The 20106-nt window shown below is 35.9% G+C and overlaps 1 protein-coding gene across 2 annotated transcripts in view; it reads left to right on the top strand.

Annotated features, from left to right (window-relative positions):
- ube2f (ubiquitin-conjugating enzyme E2F (putative)) overlaps positions 1-20106 on the top strand; it is a 39858-nt gene continuing 19752 nt past the window's right edge. For both annotated transcript variants that reach the window (XM_007574468.2, XM_016662014.1), the window contains exons 1-7: positions 1-224; positions 5617-5783; positions 7306-7335; positions 8948-9013; positions 16098-16165; positions 18064-18134; positions 18396-18453. In XM_007574468.2, the coding sequence (XP_007574530.1) occupies positions 5669-5783; positions 7306-7335; positions 8948-9013; positions 16098-16165; positions 18064-18134; positions 18396-18453 (408 nt within the window). In that variant the 5' untranslated portion in view covers positions 1-224; positions 5617-5668. The remainder of the gene's footprint in view (positions 225-5616; positions 5784-7305; positions 7336-8947; positions 9014-16097; positions 16166-18063; positions 18135-18395; positions 18454-20106) is intronic.

Consider the following 20106-nt stretch of genomic DNA (forward strand, 5'->3'; position numbering starts at 1 on the left):
ACATTAGCTGCTCTTCCGTTGCCCATGACACCGGAGCGAAGTTCTGACAGCTGATTTCCAAACCGGTTTCCGACACTTTCAGAACCCCAGGTCCCGGTTTTCGGCTTGTTTCCCATTTGGAGGCGTTTGCTGCTTCCCAGCTGCGGTGTTCCTGACGGCGGGTTTACCGGGATACAGCGGCTGATTATGGTGTAGCACGGAACGTTAGCTCGGAGAGACGGAAGGTACCAACAAAAAGCTTAGACAAAACCCTCTCAGGCTTCAGATACAGGCAAAGTTCTTCTTTAAAACAGGATATATTTTTGTCTGTGTGAGTGTGACGGATTTTCTATATTCTGTGTAATCCCCCGGGTCTGTGTATGCGAGATTATTACAGCGTTACCGAAGTGTTATTACGCTAATTTAAGGGAACTGTTCTGAAATTAGGTGAGGGATTTTAAGTTATATTATTGTCCTGCTTCCGAGATCCTTTCAGCAAAACAATAGGTGTTTCTCTGGGCTCTTCTCTTTGTTTCAAGAATATTGGACATACGCAGCTTTCATTAAACTACATAAAACTACCTAAAATAAACCAATTAAGAATTATAGGGCCATATCATAAAACTTGACCTACTAGAAAATGTATCTTGCAGTAGAAATAAACAGTTCTGGTGGAAAAACAACAACAAAAACCCAATAACAAACAAAAAGAAAACCCTTGATTCGCCCCTCATTTCCTAAAACCTTGTGAAAACTTATTTGAAATACATTAAGTAAACATTAGTGATGAACATCAGGTTGCAGCAGCACAGTCCAACCCCCCCGCCCCCACCCCAAAACACTGCACAATATTAGAACAGTATGAAGTTGCAATATTACTGTTGAAAATTATGGTGCCCCCTGTTTTGTTGTCATTTCCACAAAATTCAAAATCAATGTTGGGTGTCAAGAACACAAAACATTAATTTCTGTGAGTCTCAAGTTTTGAAATGAAGAAGAAATTGCTTCTACCTGTGCTTCATAGTATCTAATCTATTTATTGTGATAGATACAGTCATAATTAAGTCACTTAATCGCATGATAAATTAAAATGAGCTGAATAATTTCCATTTGGACAACAATAAAGATATATTCTCCTTTAATAACGTTGAAAAACCTGCATTTTGAAAATGCTACAAACATTTTACACCCAGTACAAAGTAGTCAGAATTTTTATTTTTATTTTTTTTTAACAAGAGTCCAAACTGGCATTGTTGCCTGCTTTCCCTGTCTAAATTGAATGAGGCAATTTTGATTACAAAGACTTCATAATCCATGTTTAGGTATTGTAACTTCAGTTCCTTTGTTTATTTAAAAGGTTTTGCCAGTTCTAGTGTTAAATATTCTTTAGAAATTAACATTTTTTAGATCTTTGAGAGGGTGTACTTTCATTAACATGCCGTTATTATTATGTTTGTTGAAAATGGTCACAAAATGACAAGATTATCATTTATCGCAATAATTTTTTGACAATCTATCATCCAGCAAAATTTGGTATTGTGACAGACCTAGAAGTATTGGAACATTATAGGACAGCTTTACTCTCCAGACTTGTGATGTGTGTGCTACCAACATTTCCTCACTGTTTTCTTCCTTATTATTTGTAATCACTGTAACTCCACCGCTCTACTTGATCCTTTGGATGTTTTTTGCGCTTTACGTGTAGTGACAGTTCATCCAACTGGCCAAATGTAGTATTGGACTCCAGAGAAATGTCGTTTTTTAAATAGTTTTAAATGGTAAATGGATCACTCAGAAGTGTCGAAGTGAGGTTTTGTTAGGAGGTTATAAGTAGTGAATATATTATCTGCTGTTGTGTATAACTTTCTCTGCATCTCGGTAAGCCAGATTAGCTTGTCCTGGTGGGAGAAAGTTAAGGCTTGTTTAAGAGGACCCAAAACCAAGGCAGACCTCTACTATCTTAAAGAAACTACAGTTTCAAAAGCATTTAAAACATATTTTATTCATCAGTTTTCACTGCCTTGCTCTTGTGTTCACTTACTACCCTGGTTGGGAGTTCTCTTTTTATTCTTTTCATTTCCTGTTTCACACAGGAAGATCACTGGTAGCACAACTCCTTCTACTCAGATTTCCTGTGTAAATAATCATCAGGTTCTTAAATAACTATTGAGTGTAAAGAACAGTTTCATTGAGTAAAAAACCTGCTAGGCTTTGATCTTGGACCCCGGATCTGAGATCAACTGACCTGGATTCATCCTAATTCAAGAACCTTTTAGAGTTATAGATATAACTATTAACCGCAGCCATACTGCAAAATCCATGGTATAGTTTTATGACACTAGCCTAGTATTGTAAGAAAATTTCAATTTATTTAAGAGCAAGTACTTTTTGCATTAATTTATCCAGATAATAAATAGTAAATTTAGAATTATTAAACTTTGCAATACTACTAGGTGAAAACACAGCTTCAAGTCCTGACAGTCTTTGCTGAGTTTAAAGATGGATTTTTCAAGCTTTTCACTGGACCTTCATAAAAATTAATTGCATTTTGATCAAGCTTACATTTTTTATTTGCACGATTTGTTAGAACAGATTTTCAGTTCTCTCAAAGACGGCAACTTTATCTCTTCTGGATTCCATGTACTGTTTTTTATGCCAGTCAAGCTGCAGCCATTACCATTATTATTACTATATACATGTCTAAATATGAAGATAGTAAATTATATGGTCTGGACTGAAGAAGAATCACAGCCCAAACTTAGACAGCCATTTAGAAACTTGGAGCTTGTCCAGATATTTTAAATATCACAGGAATTGGAAGCTAAACAAATAAATCTGTTAGCTTGTTTCAGTTTCCAGCTTCTCGGAAACATTGTTGCACAAACCTGTTGTTACCCCCTGGAGCAGTTTGACTAACAGCCCCGTTAGTGTGTGTTAGGGAAACATGTCAGAGCGGTGAGTGACAGCTGAGGCAGGTGGGCTTTGACTTGGTCTCAGTGACACACATTTCATGGCTTCACTGACAACTGATAGCGTCACTCTGCTTCTCCCTGCACAGATTACTGTAAACACCCCCCACCCCATTAATTAGAGCTTCACACACCGAGTAGCTGCATGACATTTAATATCCTGGGAAGAACATACAGTGTTTTGTATAAGCAATTACAGCACTTATCAGCATCTGTAATGGGTAAATGGGATATGAAGCACTTTCCCTGTTTTTACAAATAAAAGTCTGACTTTAATGACTTTGTGGGACGACCTCTTGCTGCAGTTACAGCTGCGAGGCTTTTGGGTTTGATTCCTACGCGCTTTGTCGACGTAGAGGCTGAAATGTTTCCTTATTGTACGTCTAACTCAGCTGGGCTAACTCAGTGTCTGTGAATGTTGATTTTTCAAGTCTTGCCATAGATTCTCAAATGGGTTCATGTCTGGATTTGGACTGGGCCATTCTAACATACACAGCTCTGGAAAAAAATTAAGAAACCACTTAAAATGATTAGTTTCTCTGATTTTGCATTTTATAAGTATATGTTTGAGTAATATGAACATTGTTCTTTTATTGTATGAACTACTGAGAACGTCTCCTAAATTCCAAGCAAAAATGTAGTATTTATTTGCAGAAAATGAGAAATGGTCAAAGTAACAAAAAACGATGCATTAAAACAACAATGTTAAGGGTTTAACTCAGGAAGAGTTCAGAAATCAATATTTGGTGGAATAACCATGAGGTTTTCTACGGGGTTCAGTGCAGTGGGCTCTTCATTTTTTCCAGAGGTGTGTGTATGTATATGTGTATGTATATGCTTCGATTGAAACACTTCCATTGTAGCTCTGGCTTTATGTTTCGGGTCGTTGAGGAACTTCCACTCCATCCTCTAACCGCTTTTCTTCAAGGATATTTATCTCCATCACCAACTCTGACCGGCTTCCCCGTCGCTGCTGTTGAAAAGCTGACTCATTATCTTAATTGTACTGAACAGCTGAGCCTTTTGTTTATTACTTACAATGGAAAGTTACACCTGTCCACCATTGCTCTTCTTGTTCACAGTAGGAGGGTTTCTGAGTTTATATAATTACGATTTACTTACCCACCTACTTTTGATTGGCTGATCTAACATGGCGAATTGTTGCCAGACGGTTTTTACACCTGGTACTGCAGATCTATTGTGGGTGGTTTTACAAATATGGGTTGTGTGGACTCAGTGGTTGGAGTGTGGTTCTGAACCACCTTTGTTCAACCTGTGTGAACCACAAAAGGGAAGTGTCACTGGCTCAGTTGGTACATCTTTATTGTAGCTCATACTCTGAGACGGCTGTATGATAATGGCTGGAGAAACAGTCTTAATCTCCTCTGACTTTTTATCTTTATTGCTTCCAGAAACAACAGCCACTTTTTATGAGAACATGGAGACAGTTACAGAAGATGTTTAATCTTCAGTTCTTAACATTCAAGAATTGTGACTTTTATGTTGTTTAAAACTGCGAAACTGGGTTTTATTCATCTTAAATTACCTCTTCAGTTAGAAATTGTGCTCCTGTTGCACCAGTTGTCTGCATACATTCTGAGTTTGTATTTTTTTCAGACTTAAACAGAAGTCGAACCCACATTTCCCCCTGCTATTCTTACCAGCGGCACATTGAGCTGCAGACTTTGTTACAGTTTCTCTTCTTTTTTGGCAAATTAGCAGCTTTGTCAGCATATCTGCTAAAAGGCAGCCTGTGTTCACATCTCTGTGCATACCCTGCAGGACCACTGGAGGCAGAGAAACTGAAAGAATTAACAGCCAGATGCAAGAAAATGAAGAATCTTAACAAGTAGTTTTGAATCTGTTACTTCCAAAAAGTGACAGTAATGGCAAATCAGAGAACTCATGATGCATTTGAGGAAGAAGTTGTTAAAACTTATCATGCGTCAAGTAAAACGGAAAGAAGTCTTTTCCCTTCAGAGTGTGACGTTACGCCTCAGAGAGTGAGTGCTGCAGAAGGAAAAGAGCAGTTCACAGAAGCTTCCTGTTCCCTTGTACTTGCAACCTCTCTCACACTGAAAAGAATGTAGAAAAATCCAACCTTTAATTTGATTAAACTTCTTCAGTGCGAGAAGTAGGGTTACAACCAGTTAATACATTTAAGGGCAATTATTTTTGTCTTGTTGAGCGGAAGTGGTTCGCATTCTCATTCAGAAAATACATTTTCTTCTTTTTCAAGTGTGATAAAAACAACATCAAAGAAATCTGTAAGAGGACAGATTCTTTTCTACAACTCTACTGTATAATTTCCAACTAGGAAAAGAAAAGAAAACAAAACTACTAAATATGAAAATAAACACCAAACATATCCAAAAATAAAAGGACGAATGAAGTCTCTGTAAACAAAATTGCCCATCAGAAAATCTTAATTGTTAGCGTCAGGGAAAACAGGCAAAACTGCCTTTTTGTGATTACTGAGCCCATTTTAATTTATAATGTGATGAATTAATTTATCGTGTATTGCGACAGGCGTATTTTCAACATCAAGCCAGTTTTTGTTGAACTTATTAATCATCGATCAGATTACGACTTGTCTTTACCTTTAATTACATGTATGTTGGCAATAATAAAATGGACCGTTGTGTGTTTTGATTTGTTCTATCTGCAGACATCTAAGCAGCGGACGCAGAGTGGTGTAGAGCAGACGGAGCAGCTTAGCCATGCTTACACTGGCCAGCAAGTTGAAGAAGGACGATGGAGGAAAGACAGGCCGTGCCTCTGGAGCCTCTGACTCCACCCACAGGGTCTCCATCAGAGACCGCCTCCTCACCAAAGGTGCCCAACAACTTTGCAGCAAGTTCATCCGGCTACAGTAAAACCACAACCAAGAACATACTTAAAAGGGTTTTAATTGTTCCCGATCACCATAAATATTGGGCTTGTCTTTTGTTGCTGTTTTTTATTTTTATTTTTATTTTTATTTTTATGGGCTCAGCTCAATAAGGTTCTTATCTCTTGAAATATTTGATTCATTTATTATAATTTGGTTTCCTTTTCTACTTATTCCCCATTTGATTGAATTTAATTTTCATTTTTTAAATAAGTGAATAGAATTAGTAAATAATTAATCAAGTAAACTGATAAAACAATATTTGTTTTTTTATGTAAAGAAGAACTTTAATAGATATTCAAGTGAATATTTAAAGGCAGAAAATTAAAGGCATATTATAAAATACAGACCTTTGCTATTTCATATATTTTAGCTAAATAAATTTAAATAAATAAGTTATCTAATATATATACAAATGTTTATGTACATATGTACAAAAACAAAAAAAGCTAAAATGTTGATATAAAATAAAAAACGGGCTAAAATATCCAAATAAATATATAGATTTGTAAGTTGATATGTAAATAAATAAACATTTTACTAAATAAGTGAGTAAATAAATACACATTTTAAAGTAAATGAATTAATACTTTATTTTGAGAAAATATATTTATGTCTTTTTGGAAAGTGTATGACGTTTTTGTTATTAGACTGAATTATAAAGATAATCACAGATGACTGTAGTTTATAAACAAATGTATTATTTCAATGTCTGCTGCATATTGCCAGCTTCATTAGGTGAAGCAGTAGCTCTCTGCTGGGTAGCTGTTAATTAGCTTTCTCCTGTAGGTGGGAGGAAGTGAAATAAAAAAAAAAAGAACAAACCAAAAATTATTTTCCTCTGAGAATCAATTTAATTAGACTTATTCATAATAGATGTACTTTTATGAATAAAAATAGAAACATCTTATCAAACAAAAACAACAGCATATAGAAACAAAGAACCCAGAGAAACAAAGATTTTGTTTTTCCTTTAGTAGCTGAAAATATGTTTAGCAAAACAGAACCTAATAACCAGAGCCAGCATCAGCAAATCAACTCTCTGCTGTTTTCCTGCTTTTCATCCTTTTTTCCTGCTCTTACTTTCATCTTTTGTCTCACTGCACCAGTCAGTTTTTTTCCCACTGAAACATTATGCTGCATGCAAGACATTTTTTTTTCCCTTTCTTATTCAGTTCCCACATTTGATATTATGTGGAAAAACTTCGTTTATGAACCAGAAGAGTGGGAGTGTTAGTTCTCTGTGCTGTTGGCCTAATTACACAACGTTCCAAACACTTTGAATCTTCAGGAACCACAAAACACAAAGGAATAATCCCCATCAAGCTCAACGGAGCGATGGTTACAGAAAGAGTCGCTCCACATCTGTTTATTTTAAATCAAATGCACCCACTGAGGATCTACCCACAGATCCCCAATATTTAGCTTGTTTTGTTCTAACTCATTGTTCTTATTTTGTCCCAACAGAAGTTGCAGAACTTGAAGCCAATCTCCCTAGTAAGTATGCCGCATATTTTACCGCTCCACATTCTGCCTAAGGCAGAGTCACTGAAACTGGGAGCAGAATAAAAACATCATCAGTTCTTTCTGAGTTAAGGGACGTGGCTGTCAGAGCTCACATATGCTCTTCATCTTTACTTTAATACTTTGAGATGGGAGTCACCTTTTAGTTACTGAACTGATTCTTTTTGGAATCTAGGGAAATCTACTGCAAGCTTTCAAAGGACTGATGTTCTTCATTTCTGCACAGCAACTGCCCTCGTCACTTTAATCCTTCTTAAACTAAATTAATAGCATCAAGACATGGACAGTAAGTCTGTAGGGACTTACTACTTTCCATGGTATCCTAAAATCAAAAGAATAATTTATTATCTGACATGTTACATGAGTCAACTGGCTCAAACTAAATGATAACTGGGTATAATGCTCAGTTTCAATATATTTTGTACAATTAGATTAAATTATACAGAAAATTTGTGCAGTTTTTCTGGAATATTGATCTTTGTGATACAGGAAAAATACCTACAGCTGAAACCAGAATTTTTCCTACACCAAATAAAAAGACACTTACACCCTTTTTCACTGTCTGAAGTTAAATCAGACCAAACTTCTCTTATTTAGGTCAGAATTACCAGAATTATTTCTCGTTTTTAAATGCCACAATGATGAGAAAAACTGAAATATTTATTAATTGATATCTTCAAAGTCAGAAGTTTGCATACATTTCCTTAGCATTTGGTAACTTTGAGTAAAACTGTATTCAGTGTTTGAAGACATAGAAATCATTCTGTATGTTGGGTAATCTTGAAGACATTAATAAATAAATCTGACAGATTCTTTCTTCATTATTGTAGAATTTAGCAAATAGAAATAATTGAGGTAATTCTGACTGACCTAGAACAAGAGAAGTTTGGTCTGATTTAATTCAGAAAGAGGGGGCAAAAAGCGTATATAAATGTCTGGTTTCAACCGTAGCTACAAATCGTTAAATAGTTTGGTTCTAACTGGTACAAAATGTAAGTAGCAAGGGAAGGAAATGGCAGTTTTATTATGAATTGGGGTTGAAGTGACCCTGGGGTGGTACAACATGCTGAGTGTCTCTTTGACATTCAAGGATTCGTGGCCCCCCTCTGACTCCATCTCAAAACTGTGCCCCAGTAAAAACATTTAGCCTTTTTGCGTTATGAGGGGTTATTAATGGCGAACACTCTTTTTCTTCAGTCTGTTTTGGAATAAAGTAGAGGTTCAACTTTGTGCTTACCCATTTTCATGATGGCACCCATAACACATCAGCTTAAGTAAATATGGTTTGTCTTTAAATGGTCAAATACATCAACATAATTGCTCTTATTCATTCAGCTTGCAGTACTGATCTTTGAACACCAGGGGGGAATATGGTGCCACGGGGATACCTAGAGGCAATCTATTAATCTCGTTTTTGGTGCTGACATTAGGGATAAACTGGGGATTAAATTGGCTTTAATAAAGATAAAACATGTTGAATATGTGCATATTTTTACACCACAAAGGCACATTGCTGTTATGATTCAAACTTTTCAGTCCAAATGCTGACAGCTGTCATTCTCACCGTTGTTTTTACTGTGTGCAGGTACATGCAAAGCCAGTTTCCCAGATGAGAATAAGCTGCATCACTTTCAGCTGGCAGTGTCTCCTGGTAAGAGAAACCTCATTTTGCATCTTGTCAAATATGATCAGAAATGCAGATATCTTCTATTTCAATTTAGTCTGCGTAGCTGAAAGTTTGAACTGATGAATTGCGGAAAAACTTCCGCATGCACTCATGTTGTACAGAAGGGATTTGAATATAAAGAGAATAAAAACTTTTCTTCAGATTAGGAGTCTCAATATGTTGCCGAGAGCGAAAGTGCATCTGCTGGCTGTTTTGTTTCTAATTGCGCATTCTCACTGAAAGGCACTCGGAGCCCTGCTCTGTATTTCCACATTACGGTTACACTTTGATAAGCCCATAGCGAAGTCCATTGTGCATGCTCAGCAGCCTTCCAGGCTAAGTGGGCTACCTATCGAGTGTCGAACAACACAAACACACCAGTGTGGAATTACACAAGTCTCTGGAGGTTGTCTTACCTGTCACTTCCAGTTCCCTACCTGTCACAGGGAAACTGTAACACAGCCTAAACCCGGTGTTACCTTCTCCATTACCTGCATTTAAAAAGCTGCCCAACAGTTAATGTATTATGCAGAAACTAGAAACTGGGAACAAATATCTGTCTGTCTGTCATTAATTAATTACGCAGAGATATTAACAACATGCACAGTTAAAACCACAGTCAGCAAAGGGAATAAAACCCAAGAGTGAAACATTTTGAACATGAACATTTTAAAACAATTTATGTTAAATCTTATAGTTTTACCAATTTTTGTAACATGGGTTTTATAATTTAGCTGAGTATTCAAAATTATTCCGAAATGTTTTTTCTGGGATGCTTGTTCAACGGCATTCCTGTTGGTCTGAACATGCAAGGACCATTATGAAGCTTTATTAACTGAAAACATAAACTTTGTTTTCTTTGTATCATGGGTTAAGAAGGAGTCGTTAAGCGTTGGTATTTTATGTAAAGTGTTGTTAAAGTTTTCATTGGTTGCTTCACAGCTTTTACCAAATATGTAAATGACACTGTCGTCGGCGTACATTTGCAAATTTACTTAAGGACAGATTTCTGGTTGACTGTTAATATATGGGCTGAAGAGGATGAGACGTAAAATAGTTCCTTAAGAGATTCCTGTTTCAGTTTTGAGAAAAATAGTTTTACAACACATTGTTCACAATCTTTTAAGTATAACTGAATTATTTTGTTATTAAGAGAGGTGAAAATAATTGATTGGTCCCCTGCTTATTTATTGACTTATGTTTTATTTTGCAAGAACCAGAATTCTAACTTCTGCAGATTAGCTCTGACCTCATGTTGCACATAAATCAATTTATCTTTAGCTGCGTTGCCACTGATCATATTATTGCAAAATGGGATTACCAAAATAAGTTTGCTTAATGAAAACATGCCAAATTTGAAAAAAAGCATGTTTTTCTCTAAAGGTTTTTGAACTAGGATAAAGTAGTTATTTTGGCTAAATCAAAATGTGCATTCTGAAAAACTGCACTGGACACAGTTTTTTTGCATCACACGAGTCATGTGATCAACAACCAGACGTTACTACAAGCAAAAAATGACAAAGATGACAGTAAGTGGTAGGTGGATGATGGTGATTCTTGTTTTTTAATGACTTATCGATTGATCAAACTTATTCATGTTTGATTTTAATTATGGATCCTTTTTAATGGAAGCACCGCAATTGCAAAATTGTGTTTTTTCGACAGAACAACAATTTTTTGCTTCCATTTGTTAGGGAAGCATAGCTATTTAGATGCTCCTCACCCTAACTTATGTGTATAAAATCCACCAGTCCAGAGGATAATTTTATTCCGTTTTAACCTCTCGGCCACCACAGACAGACCATAAGAGCTGTCAAAGGACATTAGGGACACCATGGTAGATCTACACATGGCTGGAGGGGGATCCAAGAAAATCAGACGGTTGACAGCTGCTGGTGTGATTACTGGGAAATAGTGGAACTATTTCCACTATGAGACCTCGTGTTGGGTCTGTAGAGGTGAGAATGATCAGGAGCAGGTTTGGTGGTATCATCAACTCCTGCCTATGCATAAAGAGCTTGTTAAGGATCTGAAATTAGGTGGTTCCACAGCAAAACCTTAGTAGAACTAGATCAGACTTCCCTCTCCTCTCTGTTCGATTACGCTTGCATATTTGTAATCCTGCCTCGTCTGTGTCACTCAAACTGGCACCATGACTTCAGATTAGCTGTCAGAAAGAACTTTGTAAGCAATATCTGTGGAGAAAACGCAAAGATCAGCGATTAGTGAAAAGGATTGGTGTCTTGTTCTTTTAAACAGAATTGATATGGAGATTGAGTTCTCAGAGAAAGACTCGCTCAATTATTTAAAAAGACTCCCTCCCCTTGCGCAGCCGTCCCAGTTCACACCGCCTTCCTTTCTCTCTCCTCCTGATTTAGACCTCACAGTTTTGGACTTTGTTCCTGTTGTTACGCACTTTGTTCCGCTTTACTCATCAGTCCGCCAGGTTTGTTTATTTTCAAGCACAGTGTGAAAAGTAATTTAATAAGAAGCACTTCAGATCTTGCTGCGAGGCATGTGTGTGTTTATAGAACAGGATTTGTAATCTTAACCAGCAGTCAAATGAAAAATATTACATCGAATCATGTGTGTCTGTGATGCTGATCGCTATTTTTGTGCATCTCAGTTCTCTAAATTGAGTTGCAGTAGATGTTTTATCAGTCTTATCCACAGTCAAAAGTATAGGAAAGCTTGCCCTGGGGCTCAGGCTGTCTAGTTTGTCTTGTGTGGTGAAGGTAAAATCATGTTGACTTGTTATATAGAGAATACACAGCTTACGGCCATGCGAGCTTTTCTTGCGTCTTCTCTTTGTGTCGTTTTGTTCTGTTTTCTCATGCTCCTGTTATCGTTTACATATCTCAGGGCTACAATGGGCTGCTTACTCTAGCTCAGCGTTACTTGAGCAGCAAATAGGAGTGCCATGAGTGACTCATGATGATTTTATTTAAACGCAGTTTTAATCGAAACTGCCTCTGTTCTGCTCATTAAAATAGATAGGTATTCCTGTCATTTTCAGTCATCTGATTCAAGACAGCTGTCTCCTCAGTAACATCATGTCATTGTGCTTCATTTGAACAGCACCTGGTGGGAGTAATATCGGATTTTATGGTCTGTACTTTTATCTGAACTTTTCTTATTCAACCCACCACTTTGGGTTAAGCATTTACGTATGGGTTCAGCAAAATGCTGCTGCACAGGTTTGGATGGAATTGGGGTAAATAAGGAAGAAATAGTCAAAAATGTATATTTGTATAGCACATTTCAGCAACAAGGCAGTTCAAAGTGCTTTACATCCCCAGTTAAACGACAGTTAAACGACATTTAACTGAAGTCCTAAAAGGGGTGCAGGTTTTAATGTTTTTATCTTTTTTAATCTTTTTCAAAATGTCTTTCTCTTTCTCACTGTTTTTTCAATGTCACATGCTGTTTTTATTTTAATTATGCGAAGCACTTTGAAATGCCTTGCTGCTGAAATGTTATACAAATCAATCAAACTTGATTGATTTGTATAAAATCAATCAAATTTTATACAAATAAAATTTGATTGATTGATTGATTGATCATAAAAAACATACAGTCACCAAATATGAAACAAGCAATACAGCTGTTTTTTTATTTTTATTGTTTTAGACAGACTTGTCAAGACTGTTGCAGTAATCAATGCAACTAAAGATAAACATATGGATGAGTTTCTCATTAGTCCTTTAATCCTGGAAATGTTCTTCATGTGATAAAAGCCCGACTTTGTCTTTATGTGACTCTGAAGGTTCATGTCTGAGTCCATCACTGCACCCAGATTACAGACCTGATCCGTAATTAGAGTTAACATGTAAATAATAAAAAAATTTGCATGCTGACCCTTGCAGTTTTGTTTCTATTTAACTAAAAGTTGTTCAGTGCCATGAAAATCAATTATTCGGATGGATGGATGGACAAACAGAAATACCTGCTTTCTCTGAAAGAAAAGGATTATCTATGTTTTTTTTTTATATATCTTGATGATCAATCACTTCAGGTGGCTACAATATAGCAAAATGTGGAAAGACCTTCATGGGTAAAAATACTTTAGCTTGATGTTTTATTCACAAACAAAGTCTATTTTATTAGACTATTCTTGAGCGGTCTTCTCATATGAATTCAGAAGCATGCAGGAAAACATCACGGAGGGGGGTTTCAGCTGGAAGCGTGCTCTCACAGCGTGAAATACAGACAATGGTTTGCAGGGAAGCACAAAATGAGGAGGACATGTTTTTCAAAGTACAGCGTGGAAATAACTATTTTTCCTTCACTGCACCTTGGATGATGGATGAGGCTTTCTGTGTCCTGTTTTTGTGCTGGAATTTACACCATGTGTTACTGGGTCTGCCCAAGTATTGATGAGTGGGTCTGAAGAATCATTCTGGTCAGCAGAAAAGTGTGAAAGGCCGCAGCCCTTAGAACGGTGCACACTTGCAGTTAAATGGCCTGGAGACTCCTTGTTACATTTGCACATTGTTCCACTTCCTCTGGGTGTTTTGCTTGGAGCCCATGTGGAAAATAGAACAGCTTGAACACTCCGGTTCAAACATGAAAACGGGCTTATTTTTGTATTTTGTCTGGTTGTGCAAAAATAAATGGGGGAAAAAAATCAATTTTTATGCATTTGTTTGCAGTTTTAATTGTCTCCTCCTGCTTCTCCAAGCTTAGTTTTCTTTTTCCATTAAACTGGTTCTTATTTGTGGCGTCAGGCTCTGAGTCTTTGAGGGATGGGGACTCCAGCAACACTGCGAGGTGAACATGTTCTGACCCATCTTTTATTCACAGGATAACCAGGACACTAATGAAAGAGAAACTGGACAGAAGATTAGATGTGTCTCTGTATTGAACGTGTCTTTCTGCTGTTTTGCATGGCAATAAAAGACATATTGTTTTGAATATTGCACCATAGAGATGCAGAGGGAGTGTATTTTTAGAAGGCTCAGCAAGAGGTTGCATCTAATTAAAGTATTCTAGTTAAATGGGACAAAAGATGAAAAATATGGATAATTATAGTCATAGTTACATCTGATAGATACAAAGATTACATCTTTTAAAGCCAAACGTGCAGAGGTTGTGTTGTTCTGTAACTTTTAGAAATATGTCCTGTTTAAATGATGACAATAAATTGTATCCCATTTGATTTGACATATTTTTTCATAAATCTGCTTAAGCGTGAACTCAGTTTTTAAAATGTGCATATTATCCTTTCATATTATTATTAGAAATGATTTCCCCCTCTAGTTAGTAAGTAGAAGTGTTTTGAAAGTCTTCACAATGAATCCTCTTTTGACTTGTATGATTTACTTATGAAGGATGTGAATTATTTAAATGCCTTGTTGCCTCTCTTTTGTCTTGCTGGATTCAAACAAAATTATTGAATAGACAAGTCCCTGTTTGGAGAAATGCAAAAAAAGATACACTTCCTTTTGGATCTCCATCGTATTTATGTTTTTTTTTTTTTTTTTTTAAGTTCAAGATTTAAATTTTCAGCCTTTGGGCCAAATGTTTCTCTTATAAATATGAGTGGCATAGTGCTCTCAGTAACAATAAATATCAAAGTCAGTTAGATTGAGACTTACCAGCCTGAGGAGTAAGCAGTAACATTTTTAAAAGTCAAATATTTCTTAACAACAATGTCTGATTGTTTTTCTTGCCTGCTGCAGACAGTCATGAATTGTTCATTACTTCTTACCGAATCTGTTATACAGAGGATGTTCATGGTTTTGTGCCTTCCTCTTGCTCCTTCTTTTATTCATCCATCAAAATTCTAGTCCCTTGATCATTTTGGCCTCTCATTTTCTTACCACTTACACATGTTCTGGGTTCCTGCACAGTCTTGAAAAGTGTTGAATACAATTTTAGTATTTTTCAGATCTTTTAGTGGAAAATACTTGTATTTCCACAGTTTGTATCCTGTGTCAATTTAAGAAGATACAAACCTTTGGAAATAGTTTTTCTAAACAGATTTTTATATAAAAGATGTTATGAAAATGACAACCTCAAAATCATGAATTTAATACTTCATGGAGCAGTGGTGGATGCTGCTAACTAAAAAACTACGACAAGAAATGTAATTTTTATTATTTGTATGTTTAGTACATTTGATGCATTGACAATAAACCAGACTTTGACTTTGATTTCACATTTCTTTCTAAAATATTATGTCTAGATCATAGCAAAGAGAAAACAGTTTGGTATTAAATGTCTCCCTGGTGGGTATGAAGTAAAGGTTGGTATAAAACATCCCGTGGCAGCCGCCGCCTTCTTGTTTAGGTATGAAAACACCAAAATTACTCAAGATAATTGAGAAAAAAGAGGCGCACCCCACTTCAGAATAACACATGTTTGGGGATTAATCAGATTAATTGCAAAAGAAAAACAAACTGGTATATTTAATTTGGCTAATTAAGAAGAATACATTTTTTAGACTCAGGAAAGAGAAGTATTTTGTGTGTTTGTGTGTGTTGATGGCCAAAACTAACAAACATAAAAAGCAACAAAATGATTAATTAGCAATTAGAAACAATTTTGTGGCTTCTATCTTTAGATCCAATGTTCTGCACTAGTCCGGCTTTAAATGATCATGATAAAATGTCCTGTTGAAGCAGAACTTGTTCTTAACTGTCTGAAAACACAACATGTGTTTTAAATAATGATGTCGGCACTGCAGGATCCCTTAAACCTGGCAAAATAAACACAAATGGATTTACTGAAATAAACATGTTCAGTTATTCTTAATCTTTGGATGCTGTAAAACAGTAATTACCACAATAATTGTTTGTTAGTCCAATTCTGAAGCGATAAATTCTCTTTAAGAAGAAGGAGCTTCAGATGGGAGCTGATTAAATATGTGTTTTTTGTTTTTTTTTACATTTAGACGAATAAAACCAGTTTTTAGGTCACTTTGTCTGATCTCTTGGTGATGAAGGAACACCTAACCTTCATAATTACTGGATAGTAATGGAATGCTTTTTCAACAGGGATTTTTTTTTTTGCTGTTATAAAGACATTTGTTTCCGTCTGTTAATAATTGCTCTTTTTCTCTCCTCAGATGAAGGTTACTACCAAAGTGGAAGGTTTCAGTTTGAAATAGATGTCCCTGAAGCCTATAACATGGTGGTGAGTAGTTTTGAATATTTTATTTCAGATGTTTAGGTGTTGGGCTTTTACCTTCATGTGAAACATTTGGAAAGGCTGTCAAGTTTTTTTTCAGACTTATTTGGAAATGTGGATGTTTACCTTAAATTATAACAGCTATGAGAAATTCATATAATTATCCCAGGGAGGGACCAACAACCAGGGTATCTAGAATAATGCTTTTTTTCTAATATATGTATCTAAAATTTAATTATTCTAAGGATCACATATGGGTGAGCATTAAACTGATATCCGAAAGAATTGTACATTGGTTGAACGGGATAAAACATCCCAGTCTTTGTTTTCGTTTTTATTTCAACACTATAACAAAACAGGTTTTGGTTTTGTACTAACATATAGAGCATTTCTACATGATACAGATGGGATAATAACATTTTAGATCACACAGAGTCAGTAATGGCAACTAAAGTAACTTCTTAAGCCTAAGGAGCTTCAGTTTTTGTTTTATGTCGCATTATTCTGTACAAACAAACTGGAGTTCACTGCAGCTGCTCATCTGCTCATAAAGTTAAATTGAGTGCTCTCAGGGTTGGAGGTTTCTTTATGCCCTTCATTAACATGTTTTCATTTATTATTAATGCTTCATTTAAAGAGAAAGAGACTCTTGAGTTTTAAAATCCAATTTACCAGAGTGCCATGGTCAAGATGACAGCAGGTCAAAATAACACAACACAACATAAAAAGTTGCTACAGTACAAGAAAGTTAAGTAAAAACGAAGAAAATGAAACAAAAAGTGGCCTAATGGCATGTAAACACTTGATTACTTCCAAAGTCAAAAATCCCAATATTACATACGTTGTGGAAAGGTTTCTGCTTTTCTCTAAGAGAATTATTTATATTCACTCTTACATTTTAATGCTTATCTAAGTACATCTTTGTTTGGTGCAAGAACATAGAAATGACATCGCAAATTGTAATGATCATATATTAAATAATTATTCCTGTCATACTTGATTTTAATAGAAATCTGAAAAGAAATACCAGCTAAAACCATTAACATGCTGACATTCTAACAGCATACTTACAATACTGTATTTAAGTGAAAACACAACCCAGATGAACTCACATCTCTTGTCTGAGTAATATTGGAAGAAGAGCAAAACCCCTGGAACTGCTGGCCTAGAATGCCAGGTCAGGACTTATAAAAATAGTAAATTGGTGCAGTGAGGCTGTGGTGAATGCAGACGATCAATATAAACCTCTTTTCGCTGCTTTTCCAGAGGTCACACTTTGCTCTTTACTTCCTACTTACTTTGCTCCATACTTTCCACTATTGAGAGTTTATTTTAAACTTGTTTAGCATCTTTCTCTTTCTCTGTTTAGAAATGAACCTAAAGTGATCCAGAAGTTAACCAGGCAATAGAGACAAAAGGCTAATGTCACTGAAACCAAATTTTGGTCACAGGGAAATGTGCATGAATTAATGAAATTTTGACACAGATTTAAATATATTTAGTGACCAGTTGCACACCCACACATGGCTAAAACTCCCCCCTATGCTAAGACTTTCTCTCAATGGAAGATCCTGAGGAACAATATGTTGAAGAAGGCTCAAAGAGCACAACAAAGAGCCTGTGTTTAACTTTCCAGATAAAAATCAGCTGGTTTCTGCTGGTTGGGAACCGAATCCCTGGAGACTCTATTCCACAATCCAGAGGTGGTATTAGATTATCCAGACCACCTTTAGGCGATGTTGTTCATGCCAAATACTGATATGAAATTGTTGCTGTGTGATTGTGACCAGTGACAAATCTTCCATTGAAATACTGCTGTTATAACACATTATGTCCTCCATAAACCATATAGTCAAAGGCCTAATAAACTTTTAATTTCTTGCTTTTTCTGTATTTTTTTCCAGCCTCCTAAAGTCAGATGTCTGACCAGAATATGGCATCCGAATATCACAGAAAATGGAGAGATCTGTTTGAGGTATTCCTCTATGGCTTTTTACCATTCTGTCACTTTTTTCCTTATAGTTTAGGCTGTTTTAATTGGTATTCTGTAGAGAGGTCCTAACTCATTTTCTCCTATTAAAAAAAGGAAATTACTTTACTGGTGCTGTAATTGTAGTTTTCTAAGGGAATTTGTCCCTTCATAATTGGTTTGAGCACCAGCAGGAATTGATTGATATTCCTAATACAGTTAGAAAACAGAGAATAGAGTGACCTGCATTGTCTCTTTTTTCTGCAGCTTATTGAGAGAACATTCAATTGACGGCACAGGTTGGGCACCAACTAGAACGTTAAAGGTAAAATGCGTTTATTGTGGTTATAAATTGCGTATCTTAAAGAATTTGAAGAGTTTCTGAAAACTGGTAGCATTAATATCTGTATTAGAAACGAGTATGAACCATTCTGATGTACAGATTTACAGAAGCCGTTCTGTTGTAGCTGTCTTGGTCTAGCAGAATGAAGGAGGCTAAATACAAATAAACCAAAACTGAAATAAACCAAGCATTATTTTCCTTCCACATTGAGTGCGTTTGTCAGTTGAATTATACAGGACAAATGTCACTTTTAAGGTAAAAATATATTAATTTATATTCTATTATTTATTGTTGTCTTATTTATTGCAAGTCAAAAAATGCTGGTATTTTAAAAGGGTTGTGTTGACTTTTGAGATTGACTGTAAAGTATTGTTAAAGTTCACAACAGGCTCAGGATATTTAGATTTTTTGCTTTGAAAACATTTTCATTTGTCTCAATTTTGAGGTGAACTTTCAAATTAAAAGCTCACCTTTTAATTTGGGTTTCTGTCTACAGTGACCTTCAGATCACCTTCTCTTGTAAGGTTTTTTTATGTTCAGAGGATGAAACAGAGGAGGCCATTTAGCTTTGAGAGCTAGGTCCCTTGCCGCATTGACTAAATATTTGTTGTAATTATGGCATTGCTATCTGGAACACCAGAAACGATGCTGTTGACAGTGTCACCTCTTATATAATGAGCCACTGTGGCTTTGCTAAACTGCTATTTTTGATATTTAGTAGAAAGTTAAGGCATGACGCTTTCTATGGATCCGTTCCGACCTCATCACTGGGTTGTTTAAGGTAAACTGAAAAATGGAAACTTTTTCACTTGCATTTAAAAGAGTTCGCTGAGTTTTCAAGTTTACTGTTCAGTCAAACTGTCCTTTTCAAGCCGTTAAAGAAAAGTAAAAGAGGTTTAAAGCAAGGACACTCTCTTCGATCCTCACTTAGGATTTGACGAAAATTACCTCTGATAGGAACTACGACTTTAAACTTTATTATACAAGGAAGGAGCTCTGCCCTCCATGCTAAAACTGGCTGCTTTTCTCCAAAGAGACCCAAGACTAGATCAACATTCTCCTCAGTATCTGCGCTGGTTTTCTCCTTGAATACAAACTATGACGACCGCTAAAGTAACTGTTTTTGTCAAAATTTTAGAGTTTATGATTTGGGAGTTTTTCACTGTTTTGTCCTCACTTTTCTTATAGTTCTGGACAAAACAACTGTCTCTTGAGTTTTCTATTGTTTAAAATGTTGAATATATCAAGTGCATAAAATAATTGTCAACAATAACAATAGTTTTGAAAGATTATCTCTTGCTAAATTGATTGGTATTATATTTAAGCATAATAGTTTAGCTGTGACATTGTATATTTGTTTCACTTTAGTCTACATGAAACTATTCTTGCTACTCAGTTCAAATATCTTCACATTTACAGGTTCTGCTGTGTTTTCAGCCATCTGTTTCCCCCTTGTCTTATCTTCCATTAGAGCCTCTGGGATTGAAAGGTCACCAGAATTCACAAGGGGACTATAATGAACTGCAACTGCTTTTACTTCATGTTTATTTGAACAGGCATTCGTTTTTTTCCTACTAGCTCTAATTGTGATGGATATTTCTCAACCCTTTGGGACTTGGATACAGTGGACCCCCA

The sequence above is a fragment of the Poecilia formosa genome, unplaced genomic scaffold (genome assembly GCF_000485575.1).
Source record: "Poecilia formosa unplaced genomic scaffold, Poecilia_formosa-5.1.2 Scaffold353, whole genome shotgun sequence".
NCBI classification, from domain to species: domain Eukaryota; kingdom Metazoa; phylum Chordata; class Actinopteri; order Cyprinodontiformes; family Poeciliidae; genus Poecilia; species Poecilia formosa.